Source organism: Bos indicus, chromosome 20 (genome assembly GCF_029378745.1).
Source record: "Bos indicus isolate NIAB-ARS_2022 breed Sahiwal x Tharparkar chromosome 20, NIAB-ARS_B.indTharparkar_mat_pri_1.0, whole genome shotgun sequence".
Lineage (NCBI taxonomy): Eukaryota > Metazoa > Chordata > Mammalia > Artiodactyla > Bovidae > Bos > Bos indicus.
The window spans coordinates 5517247-5536481 of NC_091779.1; the positions used below are offsets into that span (position 1 = coordinate 5517247).

The window sequence follows — 19235 nt, forward strand, 5'->3', positions numbered from 1 at the left end:
AATACAGGGAAGTGAAATGTGTCCAATCAAAACAGCCAGGGGTAATCTAGGTCAACTGCCCATCCACATAGGTGACTGGAGCCACAAAAGAATCCAAGTCATTCCATGTGATACAAGTCACAGTTTGGAAGGTCAACCTCTAAATCTCTGCCAGGATTTGGTGATTTCAAGTGAAGCATGTCTCTGTCCTAGACCTTTCCAAATCTTTCGTTCAGTAACAGTGCACTGGAAGAACTGGCTTCATCAGTCACCACACAATGGGTTGTTAACTATGGACTTCATATTAATGATAATATCAGAAATGGGAAAGTAGGAAGAAATAGTATTTAAAAAGCAGAGGGCTTGTGCAGGGTTATAAAACAATAAACAAAAGGAGAAAATGTAACCTAGCAATTAACTGCAAAAAAAAAAAAAATAATAATGGTGCTTTCCAAGTAAATATACCCACTTTCCAATACTGAAACAAGGTGAAGATCAGAGGTGAGTTTAATAAAATCTGCTTTCAGGACCTGGTTCTATTTCTGTCTAGGTTGCCTTCTGGTAGTGAGCTTCTACTCTTGGAAAAGAGGATATTCCACAAGTAATTTCATCTTTTTCTCTTCCCCTAACTTCACAGGACCTGCTTTAGAATGTAATTATTATATATATTTTTGTTTCAGTAACATATATATTCCTCTACTACATTAGAAAGCTTATTAATGCTGCTAGGCAAAATAACTGCTAGGTATTAATCTCTTAGGGGACTGGACCATATACTTGCCTGGACTTGTCTTCTCATTACAGCTCCCCACCCAGGACGACACCAAGGACACTGTGTCCTTCAGTTCCATTACAGAACTGGGCTACCAAATCTAAAAAGATCAACTGCTTTACATATTTCCGCATGTGATGAGCACATGTTCATGTAATATATGGTAGTATCTGTTGGCCTTGTGTATGTGTCATATTTCCATAATGTGCCTTGGTGTCTCATGGAAATGAACCAAAGCAGACCGCATTGTGCAACTCCAGGGGAGTGGCATTCACATCAAAGTCTGTGGTGCTTTATGGAGTTGCACAGTGCACAACCTAGGCAACCTTGGGTGGTGGCTCTGATTGCTAGTCATCAAGACAGGCCCCTGAGGAGCTTGGGTGTGTGCTGTTGGGAGAAGACCATGTCTGCTTCAAGGGCAGTGGTGGAAGACATTAGCTAGCATGGGGCAGAGTTCACGCTGTGTGATTATGGGGTGAGGTTTATACTACTTGTCAAGTTTAAAAGAGACTGGTGAAGGAAATATTAGGGGGCTCTGAGTTTGGGTCAGGTTGACCTCAAACCCCAAAGGGGGCTGGGCCAGCAGAGTCCATTCACTAGCCTACAACTTCTTGGAAAGTGTGTTGGCTCTCAGTGGACAGGAAGGGAGAGTTTGTTTTTTTTTTTTTAAGTTTTAATAAAAAATAATCTGGTAGCTCCTTAATGTTCAGGGATAGCTCCCTTTCTCTGCAACCTGAAAGCTTCCCAGTGAGCATGTTTCATGGGAGGGGCTCTCTTCTGCTAACAGTTTTCAAGCCAGCACTTATCTGCAACTGTTGATCTCTTTGGAAATCCTAAAGAGAGCTGCTGAATTGTTGTCATGGTTACCTGGGGCAGTTTCTGAGCCAGAATGTTCTCAAGGAAGGCAGCCCTGAGCTCGGTATCCTGGGTTTCTGAGTAGTCAACTGACTCAAGAGAATTGTTTCCCTCTTCCTTCTCCCATGCTCTTAATTGCTACCCAGAAGTCTGATGTCTCCAGAGATCATCTTAGCTTCAGCCCAGCCCAAACCCTGATTTAGCTTTAAAAGATCAGGCTGACCAACCAGCATCCTGACTATGGTGCTGGTGTGCCTCCTCCCTCTACAAAGTGACCTAAGTTCCTAGATCACTCTGTAGTTCACTCATGCATGCAGCTTCTGGGAAAAAGACACTATTGAAGTAGTTCTCTATGCTTAACATGTCAATAAGAAACTGACATTTTTGAAAACCTCCTATGAGCCCAGCACTTCACTGTAATTTACTACTTTCTAGCCAGGGAGGAACTATCATTCATATTTTATTGATATTTTATTGATAAGGAACCAGGGTATTGTAGAGGTGATTCCTGCCCAGAGCTCTACAATTAGGCAGTAGAAGATCTGGGATTCAAATAATCAGTTTGGTTCTAAAGATAACCCTCTTTCCTTCAAGCATGGCAGCCATTTCAGCCACTAAGAATTGGCAGCCCCAAAAGATTCTCAACCATCTACTGAACACTGAACATTCATTCATTCATTCAATAAACGTATTCTGAGTCCACTCTGTGCCAAATACTCTGATGGCCACTAGCGACACACAGATAAACCAGACAAAATCTCTGCCTGTGAAAAGAAACTAACTGACAACCAGCAGTAACCAAATGAGAAGAATCTACAAGATGCTACAAAAAGGAGAGTCAGGGAAACCATTCTGGAGGAAAGGACACCTAATTAAACCAGCTCAGTCTCAAGGTATGACCAGTTATGGGGAATAAACAACAGAGTAAGACCCAATCCCTATCACTCAAGGAACTCAAAGAAGAGTTACAAAGACTCATGTTCAGGACATAAGACAATAAATAAATAAATAAAATCACTAAGATCCCAAACGGGTGTTCTACATGGAAGTATGGGAGGATTGATAAACTGAGGCAGCAGAAGTTGGGGCCATTGAGGAAAGGCTAGGGAAAGGAAGTGGAAGTCATTTCTTTTCATGAGATCTTTCTTAAAAGTCTGTAATCTCTCCTTTTTACTCACTACTTTTGCCATAGTCACTTGTGGATCTACTCTGATTTCTTCATTTTTCATTTTCTACTAAAGGAAAACACTCACTATTCAACATATTTAGAACCTTTGCTGAGAGCAAGGCGTTAATCTAGGTCCTGATGGTGGTCATGTACAAATATGAACAAGACAAGGAACCCTTGAGTAGCAAAGGAATAACCTAAATGATGAAAGTTTGAGAGACATTAGCCCCAAACCAAATGGCAGACCTGAAAAGAGGATTCAGGAAAGATATCATTCTGGTTGGTTTGTTCACTCTTTTTTTTCAGCATCCATTCGCTAATGATTCCTATCTATCAATACAAGGTCCTCTCCTCAAAGAGCCCACAGGTGACCACAGGTCCAGGAGACATAAGTTACCATTACAAAGAGGGTGACAAGCATGAGAAATATACTGGGCCATGGATATTCATTCAAGAGGAATTTCAGAAGACAGAGTTGGTAGCTTTTGAACCGATTCCTAAAACTAAATAAGAGTTTACCTGGTGGAGGAGAGAGGAAACGGAAGGTAAAAAGGACCTGAGACTATATTTGGAGGAGCTTGGTGTGGGACGTTTGGAGGAGATGAGATGTTAAGATATACTGCCCCCAGAGTGCAAAACCCTTGAATATCAGGATAAAAAGTTTGGTCTTTTTCAAGGAGGTAGTGGGCAGTCGTAGAGAGAGCAGAACAGGTGAGGATCCTGGTTAAGATTCTTCGTTTCGGAAATGTCCCCCTAATAAGCGGGTAGGGTACATTAGAGCGGATAGGGACAAGGAGGGCTCGGCCACGGACGCCGACAGGAGCTGTATTTTTGTGCCTGAAACACTGCACCGGACGGGAGCCTAAACCAAGCAGGAGTGGGGGTGGGGGGATGGAAGGTGAAGGGAGAGTCCCGTTTAAGATCCATTTTCAGGACAAGCACATACGCAATTCTAGACACCTTACAGCAGCTAGTAAAACCCGCCTCCTCTTCCAGATCCCTCTGGGGCGGAGCTCGAGCCAAAGCACGAGATGCCTGGGGAACCACGTTTACTCTGGGCAGTCCTCCTGTTCATCCGCGGTTTCATGGGTAGCCACTCCGATCTCCTACTCCTGGACTCTTTTTCACAGTGCTAGGGAAATCCGTTCTCTTCCGCGCGTCCCTGTACGCTCCACCTGCAGAGCGCGGTTAAGCGAAATAAACAGCGCAGTAGTCCTTTGCCCACACTAAAGATGGCGACTCGCTGGGCTCCCTCTGGGTAGTAGAGCGAGTTCCAGGCTCCAGGCCTCACTGGGCGAGGCGCAGACGGAAGGGGCGTCTCTCGACGTAACTTTTCGACCTTCCTGGGAGGGGACCTGGGTTGTGGGCGTGGCCTTATCTGAATTCTAGCAGCTTATTGGCCTTTAGGCAGGTGGGCGGGGTGTCTGCCCTAACCCACCCCTCCCTTTTCGAACCGGAAGTGTCTCTCGGTCTTTCCAGCTGGTTGTCATTTCACTCGGCTAGGTCCTGAGGAGAAGGACTCAGCCGCGGCTGCTGGACCCGGGCACCGGGAGGCGGCGGCGGCAGCAGCAGCAGCAGCGGCGGCGGCGGCGGCGGCGACAGCAGAAGAGGAAGAGGAGGAAGAAGGAGAGAAGAAGAAGAGCCAGGCGGAGTTCGCAGCTACGACAGCGGGGACTGCGGGACCGGGGTAAAGCGGCGGCGACGACGACGGCCCAGCAACCGTGAGGAGAAACAAAAGCCTTCTAAATTATAGTTTTAAAAAAAATCTGGGGGCAAAAAGAGAGAGAGCAAAGTAGGGAGGCCCTTCTCCTTTAGAACAACTAAGCTAGTGGGGTTTTCATTTTTCCCCTCTCCCTCCCCCTCCCCGCACCCCCCACCCCCACCCCCTCCGCGGAGAATCGAACTGAGAGAACTGAACAAACCGCCCCTGGGTCCCATGAGGGAAAAAAACCCCGGAGCCGCAGAGAGGGGAAGAGGCCGAAACCGCAGGACCTTCCAGGTCGCCCCCTTGGTCCCCGCACCCCCGGGCCGCCAGCTCGTCCTCGTCGAGTGTCCCTAATCCATCCTGATCGCGACACCCCCACGAGGGAGAAACGGGTGTGTTTCCAAACCATTTCATGGGGGAGAGGAGGCCAGGGGGAGCCCAGGAACAGCGACCGCAGCAAGATCTGCACCCAGAGCTTCAGGAACAGCCCCAGAGGCCAAAACTGCACCCCGTGAAAGAGCAGAAACAGGATCAGGAAGAGCAGAAACCTCCCTGCAATCATCTTTCCATTAGTCAATGCTGATTTCCTCTCCGGCAACCAGGAATTTGCCCCCCACCCCAGATAACCTAATATAATCTATATATATAAATATATAATATATAATGTTCTTAAATTATTCCTGATTTTTTTTAACCAAGCTGCCAAGAAAAGAACCTATTCTCCTCATACCCTATTCTAATTTTTATGTGAGTGAATCTAAACTGCTGAAGAAGACCATATGTGATTGTTAAATTATATATATATATATATATATTTTTACTCCTCGCAATGCTTATTCTTCTACATCCATAGATGCTTGAGAAGCTGTGTTTTTGTCATTAATGTACGTTTTCCTTTGGAAAAAGAAAGCGCCTATTTTACTAACCAAAGACTTGATTTTTACCCTCTTCGTTTTTATTCCCTTCTAGAAATAAGCCTAGTTGGATTCATGTCAGTGTTTTAAGGTTTTTTTTTTAGTTTTTTTTTTTTTTTTTTCTTTCAGAGACCAGAATTCCAAATCTGAACTATTTAGGGTGATAAGCTGCATCTTTGAGCTAGGTAAAAATAAGACGTTTCAAACAAGCAACTTACATTTGGAGTAGAGGATACAAAGGCTTGAGATACTAGTTTGTTGTTTTTTATCTTAAGATTCTGAGCCTAAAAATAATAAATGGGGGATTACGGGTTTGGAGTGCTAGTGCAAAGCAATACTGGGAATAAATCTGCTTTTCCAGTCAGATTCCATCCACATCTGCAGCCTCCACACCATCACCAAAATGCCACCCCCAGCCCTGCTGCTTTTATAAATAATAACACAGCTGCCAATGGCAGCAGTGCCGGGTCAGCTTGGCTCTTTCCTGCTCCGGCTACCCATAACATTCAGGATGAGATCTTGGGATCAGAAAAAGCAAAAAGTCAGCAACAGGAACCGCAAGACCCTTTGGAAAAGCAGCAGCTCTCCCCCAGTCCAGGTCAGGAAGCTGGAATACTGCCTGAAACTGAGAAGGCTAAATCTGAAGAAAATCAAGGGGACAATTCTTCAGAAAATGGCAACGGGAAGGAGAAAATAAGAATCGAATCACCAGTGTTGACAGGGTTTGATTATCAAGAAGCCACGGGGCTAGGTACTTCGACCCAACCCTTGACATCAAGCGCATCGTCTCTCACTGGTTTCAGTAACTGGTCAGCAGCGATAGCGCCTTCCTCCTCTACAATCATCAATGAAGATGCAAGTTTCTTTCACCAGGGAGGGGTCCCGGCTGCTTCGGCTAATAACGGTGCTCTGTTGTTTCAAAATTTCCCCCATCATGTCAGCCCTGGCTTCGGAGGCAGCTTCTCTCCTCAGATTGGGCCTCTCTCACAGCACCACCCTCATCACCCTCATTTCCAACATCATCACAGCCAGCATCAGCAGCAAAGGAGGTCTCCTGCCAGTCCCCATCCCCCACCTTTCACACATAGAAATGCTGCTTTTAACCAGCTGCCTCATTTGGCGAATAATCTTAACAAGCCCCCTTCTCCGTGGAGCAGCTACCAGAGTCCCTCTCCTACACCGTCTTCTTCCTGGAGCCCAGGAGGTGGAGGATACGGTGGCTGGGGAGGTTCCCAAGGCCGAGATCACCGTAGGGGGCTGAATGGAGGCATAACGCCCCTGAACTCCATCTCGCCTTTGAAGAAAAATTTTGCAAGCAATCATATTCAGCTCCAGAAGTATGCTCGCCCCAGCTCTGCCTTTGCTCCTAAATCCTGGATGGAAGATAGCTTGAACAGGGCTGACAACATTTTTCCTTTTCCGGTAAGATTATGTTCCATTAATAGATTAAGGTGAAATAAGGAAACGGCATGGTGTAATATCTATGTAACTAAGAGAGTTTGAATTGTCTGTATTCATATCAGAGCTCTTAGAAAAAGAGTTCATTGTCAAGACATTATTTTGGCAGGAGAGCAGTGTAATTTGGAACAAAATATTCAGCTGTTCTTTTTTTGTAATTTTCTAATTGTTATCTTTCCATAGATAACCATATAAATTAGCATAATTGTGAATACCAGGTAGCTAGTGATGTCATGATTATTAACTGCAGTACCTTTCTAGCCTGACAAGAAAATCGTGGTAGGTTTTTCCCTACTTATTTAAGTGAGAATAAATAATATAGATATAAATATATTTCATTATGGAAACTGATTAGCATTTTCTGCCCATATGCATAACTATATACCCTCCCAAATTTGTTTTTCACTACTGATTTGCTGAAAACCAACTACTGAAATATAGTTTTCTCTCTGGTCATATTTTAAACTTGAAACCTCTCTGAACCATGCAGTCTGAACAGTTTGCAATTATCAATTTGGAAATTCCTATTAAACCTTTTTGCAAATTCTGGCTTGCCTTGTGTCAGTAAGGACTGCTAGAGAAATGATGTAAATATTTTCTCGATCCCCAATTATTTTTGAATACTATGAAACTGTTGGTCTCTGAGTGACTCTTATGATGCCTTTTCACCCATTTGTTTATTTCCCAGTGTTAACACTAGGGTTGTAGATAATTAAACCATTCCTAAAAATAGGTCCAGACAAAGATTACTTGTCTTTTTTGCCACCAGTGTATTCTTATTCTCCAACAGTCACATTGTATGATGTTTTTGAATTAATGAGCAGCCAGTCTAGTTGATAGATATAAAGGGAATTTCAGAGTTAATTGAGCATCAGATGCCCTACTAAATTTGTTTTTTTTGGGGGGTATGATCATTTATAAGTGTTTAGGAAATTTATATGGGTTATAAGCTAACATTGAATCAGTCCTCACAGTGAACCCCACAAGGTAAGTTTTATTATTACCCCCATTTTAGAGATGAGAAAATGGAGCATCAGCAAGATATAATAACTTGCCCTAGAGCACACAGCTGATATACAAACTCTAGGCTAAAAAGCAAAGATTAAAACATACTGTGCTATATCTAAAAAGTTATTTGAGAGATCTTTCTGCAAAGGCTAAAACAGATTTCAAAATAGTGATACTGTATCCAGACATGATGTCAGCACAAGTGGAATTATCTGTTTTAATTAATAATTTGCTCAGAGGGAGGGAAATTTGCTAAGAGAACCCTGTGTCATTCCCAGGAATTAAATATCCATTCTCTAAGGATTCGGGTATAATAGTTAGGATGTATCAAAATGTTTGGTGAAACCTGGTTTTGAATTTTTTTTTAATATTTTTTTTGCCCAGGTTGAAAAAAGATGTTGGCTTTTGTTTTTAGAAAGGGTTTTTACTCAAACTGAAGAGAGCAATTTTCATGCTTTAGTGATCAGGTAAAAGGCTGTTTAATACATTGGCAATTCCATGAAGTCTGTTTTTAAAAAGTTGGTTTTGATAGTCTTTTGAACATAAATTTAAGGGAAGTTTAATGCAAAGGTAACTTTTGCAAATTATTCGTATATTCCAAATTAAAAAAAATCCAAGATGGCATTCTCGACATTTTAACTGGGTTAAGATTAGCTCACAATTGCAAATACTTTTCTTTTTTATTTTGCTACTAATCAAGTGACAGAATGGATTTATGTGACTGCATAGTTTGTTTTCCATTCTCAGTTTACTGACTTTTGATAAAGATTTGATTTGGGAAATTAATTTCAAAGTGACTAAATTATACGTATATGCACATTATTAATATTTTTATGGGGCTGATGAGATGTGTTTAACATGTGAAATTTTTTCAGTCAGATGATTTCTTAAGAGATGAAGCTGATGTATGAAATAATAATGTAGTAGACAAAGATTGATACTAAAAGATATTGTTAGAAACCAGCTCTTCTCTTAGAATTGTTGTCTGTTATGCTGAGGGTGGAAAAAAGGAAGAGTCAATATACCTGGTTCAAATATGGTAGGATTAGAAACTAAGTTGTAGATTTCTGTTTACCATCCCCACCATTTTTAGGAGAATGTGTGTATTTGTGTGTGTGAGAGAAGAGGAGAGAGAGAGGTTGGAAGGTGGGGAGCTGAGAGAATGGTGATTTGAAAGTCACAATAAATATAAGTGATATGAAAAAATTCTTTATGAAAAAAATTCCTAATTGAGTTTTGAAAATATAAGAAATTAGTAAACTGAGTACCTTGGTGCTTACTTAAATGAATGCAGAGGTGTGTATGTGTGTGTGTTTAAAGAATTATTCTTTAGAAAAAATTTTTGGCCAAAAAAAATGCCATTTTGAGTTGATACGATTACTTGGTTAAATTTGATATGAAAACATTTGAAGGAATGTTTATTTGACTGGGAGCTCAGACACCTAGTTTGCGGTCTTTGCCCTATCAAAGTCATAGCATCTAGGGGCCTCAATTTCTTCATAAAATTGGAGTGGGGGATGACCTAGGTGATTTCTAAGTTCCTTATGATCCTAAAGCAAGCTACTGTGAAATTTAAATTGCTGCAATCACAGTCCATACTTTTTTCTAAACACTGCTATCTTATTTAACTTTATTAACTTAAACTATTAATTTTAGGAAAGATGTTTTAGACATTAGTAATTCAATTTCAGTCGCTATTGAAAAGAATTCCTTATTTATTATAGAGAGATCTTAAAATTTACCGCAGAAATTACAGGATAGAATTTACATGGTTATATTATAATATTGGTATTCAAAGTCTAGCATTGAATTATTATATAAAAAGGAAATAATTTACCTGAAATGTAACTAATACTGGGCAGTGTTTATTTTAGTTTGAAATGAATCAGAATGGTTTTTACATTTGTTTAATACAGGTTTGAGCACATACAGTGAATTAAAATTCATTATGACATTTTAAATTAATTTTTTGGGGGCCAGTCTTAATCTTCTCTTTTATCCATGTTTATGAAACCAGGAGCAAAGATTGAAAATATTGAATTATCTTCTAAATAAGTGATATGACAGGCATATCCTAGCATTTTCTTCGTATTAGTATATGTGCTGCTGAAGCGAGTTAAAGTTCTCATTACGTGAATTCAGATAACGTGCCTCAAATCCAGTTTTCAGATAACTAATGTATATTTAATAATTGCATGCTTATGATAATGTTTTTACATGTATTAATTCATTTCACTCAATAATCCTATGAAATAAATATTATTGTTATTATTACTATTCACACATGAGATTAGGCTTTTAACCATTATACTACAGTATCTTTTCACATAGACATGATGCAGATGAGGAGTTGGGGGGTGGGGGTAAGAAATGCCTACCAGAAGCATGTAGGTAAGAAGAGAATTTTTACAGTGAATAATTGATATCTGATGATCAAAAGCTAATTATAAAGTTTTGAAAGTGGAAAGTAGTAGAATATATTTGTCAACTTCAAAATATTAAACTTAGAGAATAGTCCTCAAATCAGTGGTTTTTTTTTTTTTGTTTTTAGTACATGCTAGATATCAGGCACTGAGCTAGGTGCTTTCACATTTGTTATCTCACTTCCTATATAGGATTTTTCAACCCTATGAGGTTTAATTTTATTGTCTTAATTTCAAAATGAAGAAACAAGGTCCATATCTTGTGAAAAGACATGATTTGAGCCTTACTTCAAGAGGAAAAGAATCCTACCTGTCCTACTGAACACATCGTGTAATCCTGATGTCCAAACCAAATAATGTATTGGGGCACCTGCCAATAATTATATTTGAATATAGCACGTTTTTGGAGGGGTGCCTAGATTTTCTGTCCTTACAGGAAGTAAATGAGAATTGTGTGCTATAGATTCTAGTATTCTCTTACATTCAGCTCAGTTACGCCCCCATCTCTGTTAGCTAAGAACCAAGAAGTAGGCCAAAAAAGAAAAAGAAAACAAAATGAAAGAGGGGAGACAAAATCTGTCGCAAAGATGATCTTAAAACTGGGTTGTTAGGGAAGCATTTTAGGATTTAGAGTCCATTTGCTTTGGTCACCATGGATTTGTTAAGTTGTCTTAACCAGGCAAAATAATTCATGTCACTTTAATAACTCTCCTTGTGTTGTCAGTTTATTGATCTACAAAATTCTACATGGCATCTTATATTTGAAAACAGAGTTACTGCATTGCTTTGTCCAAAAGTCATGGTGAATTATTAAAATTATCTAAAGTGCAACTTTATTACATTACATATTTTTCATGTAGTCCCAAGAGAGATCTTTGCATAGGAAACATTTTCTTTGACTTATTATATCTATTTATATTAGAAGAGGGGAAACTCATTATTTTTAAATGTAAAGCATGGGTTGGATGGTTCTGGCTCCAGCAGAATTGATATATTGGCGAAACTTTGGGAAAAACCTATCAGATGCAATTTTACTCCTTTTTGTAGAAAGGCTTTTAACTAGGTTTAATTGCTTTTATGATGAAATCAAAACTTGGGCAGGGTAGTTTTGAAAATTTGTATTTTCTGTTGTGTCTTCAGAAAAGCCATGGAATATCATCAACATACAGTTCAACATCTTTCAGGAAATGCCTCTTTATTTCAAGCCTAGTGAATGTGGTTGTGTTGCTAGTTGCAGTTGGAAAGACGCTGTTTATGAGTTTATGCTTTTGAGAGTAGTTTTTGTTGGTATTCATAAGAAAGAAATGGAAAAGTAGGCTTAAAGTTAACATATGCCTGTTTTGAATTTTGCAGTCTAAATTTATTTTCCGTATGACTTTTCTCTCTTGCTATAAGGAAAATAAGCTTGAAGTACCATTATCACATTTTTTTTCAGCACTACATTGTACTTTAGTTTTTGGTCCCAACATAGATAATATATATAAAATGCATTTCTCAGGGAGCTTGTAACATGAGCATTCATTTTCATTTTTCCTGACAGAAGTCATTTTATATTGTTCAAAGAAAATCGTTCTTACAGAAATTAAAGTGTATTTTTGCCATGATAAATTTATAGTAATGTATAATTTTTTAGAAGGCGTTTTTTTTTTCATGTTTCTCTGTTCTTTTTTTTTTTTTAATTTTATTTTATTTTTAAACTTTACAATATTGTATTAATTTTGCCAAATATCGAAATGAATCCGCCCCAGGTATACCTGTGTTCCCCATCCCGAACCCTCCTCCCTCCCCCCTCCCCATACTCTCCCTCTGGGTCGTCCCAGTGCACCAGCCCCAAGCATCCAGTATTGTGCATCGAACCTGGACTGGCGACTCGTTTCATACATGATATTATACATGTTTCAATGCCATTCTCCCAAATCTCCCCACCCTCTCCTCTCCCACAGAGTCCATAAGACTGATCTATACATCAGAAGGTGTTTATAATATTATAATACTTTATAATATTAGAAGGAGTTCCACTTTCAAGTTTTTAGAAAATTCTTAGTATATGGAAATATATAGGTATAGATCCTATTTTTAATCAGTTTTTGAAACTGACACTTGGATAATTACCGAGAAAGGCCATTGTGTGAGGCCAAAAATACAGTATACTGAAGCACAGGTTCTGGATCCAAACAGACTTAAATTTGACTCTGATCTCTATTTAGCTTGACCTTGAACAAGTCACTTAAATTTGGGAAGACAGTACCTCATCAAATATTAGTACCTATAAGTGAAGGGTTATTGTGAGGTACTTTATGTGGCCATATTAAGTAGCTTAGATTTTTTTGTTTAATTTAAAATTAAAATCTCTAATATTGAGTACAATCTTGAAATTAAAGTAATTACAAAAAGCTTTGGTATCTGTGATAGATTTTTGAGCAGTTCTTAATGTTGTATCTTATCATATATTCTACACTTCTCAGAATATGTCTTTTTTCTTTTTGGCCATTCCACCTGGCATGCAAGAACTTTGTTCCCTGACCAGGGATCGAACCATACCTCCTACAAGGGAAGGGAAGAGTCCTAACTACTAAACTGTCAGGAAATTTCATCAGAATACTCCTTTTAAATAAGCTAGATGCAACCCAGGACAGATAAAACATTTAGCAGAATTATCAGTTTCCTTGAAGAGTTTAAATTGTTTATATACCTAAACTTTTATTAGCAATAGCAGTCTGCATTTTTCAGTAGTCTAAAAGATTTTGCCTATTTTTAAGAAATTTACAACATTTGATTATTTCTGTATACATTAGAGGATACTGTACTTTGATGGGGTTGGTTAAGAGACAGGAAAGGTATCATAGATTTAAATTAGATATGTTTTAACTTTTATCCTGGAATTAAGTTTTTTTTTTTAAATATATATTTTAATTAATTTGTATAATGGGCTTCCCTGGTGGCTCAGCTGGTGAAGAATCTGCCTGCAATGTGGGAGACCTGGATTTGATCCCTGGGTTGGGAAAATATCCTGGAGGAGGGAAAGGCTATCCACTTCAGTATTCTGGCCTGGAGAATTCCATGGAGTGTATAGCCCATGGGGTCACAAAAGTGTCGGATGCAACTGAGCAAATATAACACATTTATTGAGAACTTTCTATGTTATGAGCTAGGCACAGGACTGGATATCTCATAAAAATGGTTTTGATTTGATTTGTAATTATTTCTGATCTGTTCTAATCTTTTAGTGCAAACAGTTCAATCCCCCAGTCATGTCCAACTCTTTGCAACCCCATGAACTGCAGCATGCCAGGCCTCCCTGTCCATCACCAACTCCTGGAGTTCACCCAAACTCATGTCCATTGAGTCGGTGATGCCATCCAACCATCTCATCCTCTATTGATCCCTTCTCTTCCCGCCTTCAATCTTTCCCAGCATCAGGGTCTTTTCCAATGAGTCAGTTCTTTGCATCAGGTGGCCAAAGTATTGGAGTTTCAGCTTCAGCATCAGTCCTTCCAGTGAACACCCAGGACTGATCTCCTTTAGGATGATCTTTGCTAAGTCGCTTCAGTCATGTCCAACTCTTTGCTACTCCATAGACGGCAGCCCACCAGGCTTTCCCGTCCCGGGGATTCTCCAGGCAAGAACACTGGAGTGGATTGCCATTTCCTTCTCCAATGCATGAAAGTGAAAAGTGAAAGTGAAGTCACTCAGCCGTGTCCGACTCTAGCGACCCCATGGACTGCAGCCTACCAGGCTCCTCTATCCATGGGATTTTCTAGGCAAGAGTACTGGAATGATACTGAACCTGCTTTTTTTCTCATTATAAAAATATTAACAACTAGCCCAATAGTTATATTTCATCTTAATCCATGGGTTGTTTAAACTTTAAGGAAAACTAACAGGTTAAGCTTTAGGTATAACAGAAAAAATGTATAAATGGCATTTTAAAATATTTTATTGATGGTTACATTTATAAATATACACATACACATGTGCTTTTTTAAAATTCTGTGATAAAATGGTACCACAAAAGGCAAACTTTAACCTGTGAGTCACAGAATTCAGGTCTCATTATATGTCAAGGACCACCTACAGGTCCTCTCATGTTTGTAAACTGAATTTTTAAAGTCTTAAGCTAAACACATATTTTTCATATTGTAGAATATTTAGATTGGGTAGTTACTGTTTGCTGAATAGTTGCCAGGTATATCCCCATCAGGCTTTCCTGGTGGCTTAGTCGGTAAAGAAACCGTTACCTGCGATGCAGAAGACCGTTTGACCCCTGGGTCGGGAGATCCCCTGGAGGAGGGCGTGGCAACCCACTCCAGTATTCTTGCCTGGAGAATCCCATGGACAGAGAAACCTGGCGGGCTGCAGTCCGTGGGGTTGCAAAGAGTCGGACATGACTGAATGACTAACACACACACGTATCCCAATCATTGTTTTCTTGCAGATCTGTAATGAGTTATAGTTAATCCCTCAGTATTATACATTTTAAAGCCATGTTTATATTTAAATATTATGCAGCATGTGCTGTGCTGTGCTTAGTCGCTCTGTTGTGTCCAACTCTTTGTGACCCTATGGATTGTAGGCTGCCAGGCTCCTCTGTCCATGGGAGTTCTCCAGACAACAATACTGGAATGGGTTGCTGTGCCCTCCTCAAGGGGATCTTCCCAACCCATGGATTAAACCCAGGTCTCCCGCATTGCAGATGGATTCTTTACTGTCTGAGCCACCAGGGTAGCCCCATTATACAACATACTTTTAATAATAGATCTTCCAGATGTTTTCAAGGAATGCATCTGCTGCTGGTCAGTAAAATAGTTGCTGTAGCCTTACTGTCTATCAGATCAGATCAGTCGCTCAGTCGTGTCTGACTGTTTGCAACCCCATGAATCGCAGCACACCAGGCCTCCCTGTCCATCACCAACTCCCGGAATTCACTCAGACTCACATCCATCGAGTCAGTGATGCCATCCAGCCATCTCATCCTCTGTTGTCCCCTTCTCCTCCTGCCTGCAATGCCTCCCAGCATCAGAGTCTTTTCCAATGAGTCAACTCTTCGCATGAGGTGGCCAAAGTACTGGAGTTTCAGCTTTAGCATCATTCCTTCCAAAGAAATCCCAGGGCTGATCTCCTTTAGAATGGACTGGTTGGATCTCCTTGCAGTCCAAGGGACTCTCAAGTCTTCTCCAACACCACAGTTCAAACGCATCAATTCTTCGGCACTCAGCCTTCTTCACAGTCCAACTCTCACATCCATACATGACCACAGGAAAAACCATAGCCTCGACTAGACGGACCTTTGTTGGCAAAGTAATGTCTCTGCTTTTGAATATGCTATCTAGGTTGGTCATAACTTTCTTTCCAAGGAGTAAGTGTCTTTTAATTTCATGGCTACAGTCACCATCTGCAGCAGAAAAATAAAGTCTGACACTGTTTCCACTGTTTTCCCATCTATTTCCCATGAAGTGATGGGACCGGATGCCATGATCTTCGTTTTCTGAATGTCGAGCTTTAAGCCAAGTTTTTCACTCTCCACTTTCACTTTCATCAAAAGGCTTTTGAGTTCCTCTTCACTTTCTGCCATAAGGGTGGTGTCATCTGCATATCTGAGGTTATTGATATTTTTCCTGGCAATCTTGATTCCAGCTTGTGCTTCTTCCAGTCCAGCGTTTCTCATATTGTACTCTGCATAGAAGTTAAATAAACAGGATGAAAATATACAGCCTTGACGTACTTCTTTCCCTATTTGGAACCATTCTGTTGTTCCATGTCCAGTTCTAACTGTTGCTTCCTGACCTGCATACAAATTTCTCAAGAGGCAGGTCAGGTGGTCTGGTATTCCCATGTCTTTCAGAATTTTCCACAGTTTATTGTGATCCACACAGTCAAAGGCTTTGGCATAGTCAATAAAGCAGAAGTAGATGTTTTTCTGGAAATTTCTTGCTTTTTCCATGATCCAGCAGATGTTGGCAATTTGATCTCTGGTTCCTCTTCCTTTTCTAAAACCAGCTTGAACATCAGGAAGTTCATGGTTCACATATTGCTGAAGCCTGGCTTGGAGAATTTTGAGCATTACTTTACTAGCGTGTGAGATGAGTGCAAACTGTCTATAAGAACTTTAAAAAGAACCAAATAAAAAAAGTTGATGTAAGAACATTGCTACTCAGAAAAAGCTATTAATTATTGTATGGAAGTCAGATCTGAGTTTCAACTATGGCTGTGCCACTTGCTAGCTGTGTGACCTAAGGTAAGCTACTCAGCTTTCCTAATCCTTCATTTTCTTATTTCTTTGTCTTGTCTTTTAGAAATAAGATGAAGTATTTCTAATATTTGGCTTCCAAAAGATTCTGCTGGTATAAGAGAGAAGGTCATCAACTAGAAATATTAATTCAAAAGTTGGAAATTGCACACATTCAAAATGTGAAAACTGTTGTTTAACTGTTGTGTGGTAATATGTGCTTAACTTTAAAGAAGAATTTTATAAGCTGAACTATAATTTTGTTTAGTAAACTCAGTGCACTAGGGAATCAGCCCAGATGGTGCTCTCATTTTCTTGAACACTGCTGGAAAATTTGGTGACCAACTGGTTTTTTTGTTTGTTTCTTCTTTGGGTAAAGTCTCTCCCCTGACCCCCAAGTCTTTTAAATTTCTTACTATGGAAAAATTTAAACATATTCAATAATAGAATATATAGCAAAATCCCATATACATGTCACCTGGCTTCCAACAATGATCAGCTCCTTGACAGTCCTCTTTCATCTATCTTCCTAACCCTCTCTTCCTGCTTTCATGTTATTTTGAAACATTTCCTAGGTACTGTATCATTTCATCTGTAAATGGTTTGGTATGTGTTTCTAAAAGATAGTCTTTTTTTCCCTCTTAAAAACACACAAATATATCTTCTAGTTGTTTTTTTAAAAAAAGACAGTGAGAAACTGAGGCAAGGCCCATATTTTTGTTGTACCTGCCCAGCCTGTTTTACTGCCCAACCTGATGCTAATCTCTAAAAAAGCCACTATTGGCCACATCTCCCTTCTCAGACAAGAAGAGTGCTGGTGGTCACATGTCTGTCAAAGAAAAGGGAGAGAGATCCAACAAAACACTAGAATATCAGCTGATGACCAGACACTCAGGAGGAGATTGTCCAGTTTTCTCTACGCCATCTCAGCTTTCTCCTGGGTTTATATTTCTGTGAATTTGTGAGAAGCTTCTCCAAAAGGAGAGAGAACAGGAAGGACTCAGAGCTTTTGGGCTATATTTTTGTTTCTTTTTAAGGGGAATTTAAAGGTTTGTGATCTTTTCCAGGCCTTTGGACTGCATCACACTTTTTCATCTCTTTGTTTTTCAACCCACAAATGTTTTATGCCTTCTATGGACCGTATGGTGGGAGTGCATGACCAAGGTAGACACTCTCCTCCTCATGAACTGAGGTGTCGGTGACATCTTGCTTTGTGCCTGAATATTGAGAAGTGCCGCCTTCTCAGGAGACACTGGAGAGCTAAGGATCTGAGGATGGTAGCTATGAGAGCCCAGAGGCTGACAGTGGGTACAGGCTGCCTTTTGATGTTATGGTCAAGGCTCATGGAAGAGAGAAATGTTATGGATTGTGTGGGTTACAGGATACAAACCTCACTTTAGGAATAAAGATTGTGTATTTGGGTGACCATTCTCTCTGATGACTCCGGACCCTGATCACACCCAGCAGATACATAGCAGAGGAATGCTGATTGCCAGTAAGCAGCCAAAGATAGAGGAATGGCCTGAGTTTTAATAGAACTTACTCACTTTCCTGAATTAATGATCTCTTGCCCCAAATAGTATATTAAGTAGGAAAGATCTCCCCCCCCCCTTTTTTGTTTCTCTATTAAAATGAGCCATAGGAAGTAGCACGGAACAGCTGAATTATTAAGATACAAACAATACCTAATTTAATATGTTGGTTTGGGGCTCTTCTGCTATTGCACTGGAGAGAGAAGGAGCAGAGGGAATGTTTATTGAGTGGATCTCCTAACTGGTGGGTATTGTGCATGATCTATTATGGACTTTATTTCATTTCTCCTCAACCCAGTTTTTATAAGGGAGATGTGTGAAGTAAGGGAGATCCTTATTTCACTGATGAAATCAAGGTTCAGAGATATGATGTCAAGACCATTTGTCTAGTAAGTGGTGATTTAAACACAAGTCTTAGAATAGATTTTAGTTATTTTCGTCTGCCAGGTAAAGTGGAAATGAACAAATGGTTAACAAGAAGAAGGGGTCTATTGATTTAGGAACTGACTAATCAAGTCTAGAATGCCAAGTTGTTTTTTTAATATAGTCAAGTGGTGACAAGAAATATTTATCACTTTAAGGATTTCTAATACTGAACATGAATGTGGTTTATTTAGTGAAGGTGGAATAAAAGCAAATTTTCTCAAGGGCTTTCTGGAGAGATCTGATTCATCAGTTCACATGGGAGAAAATGGAGCTATTGATTCAATCAGGGTAATATACTAAAGACATTGATCCGTTTTGTTATAGTTTATTATTCTATTAGGAAACACTTGGTAGCCTAAGATCTGTAAGACTGTTTGCCTCATTATAAAGTGTTCATAATGAGAAAACACTGACTGAAGAGGGACCCTGCTAAGAAATATGAGATGCTAGTAACTGTAGTTTTTTCCTACTTGAGATAATTACTTCTTTCACTTTAACCTCTGACACTTGTTCTCTGCATTCAGACCCTGTATACAAGTGAAGGATATCATAGGTTGTGACAAAGTTCATTTAATAACGGACCACTTTTCTGAGCTTCTGCTATGAAGTAGACTCCACCACTTACTTGGTGACTTTGAGTGTAAGTAGTTAACATCTCATAGCTTCATGAGAAGCCTAAAATGGGGGCGATAATTGTACCCACTTTACATGATGGTTGTGAGGAACTAGTATACAGAAATCATGCATCTTTTATCTGAGACACAGAGCC

At 39.8% G+C, this 19235-nt stretch overlaps 1 protein-coding gene across 3 annotated transcripts in view; it reads left to right on the forward strand.

The window, feature by feature from the left end:
- Positions 1-4248: 4248 nt before the first annotated feature.
- Positions 4249-19235, forward strand: part of CPEB4 (cytoplasmic polyadenylation element binding protein 4) — a 72519-nt gene continuing 57532 nt past the window's right edge. For all 3 annotated transcript variants that reach the window (XM_019982802.2, XM_019982803.2, XM_019982804.2), the window contains exon 1: positions 4249-6815. In XM_019982802.2, the coding sequence (XP_019838361.1) occupies positions 5691-6815 (1125 nt within the window). In that variant the 5' untranslated portion in view covers positions 4249-5690. The remainder of the gene's footprint in view (positions 6816-19235) is intronic.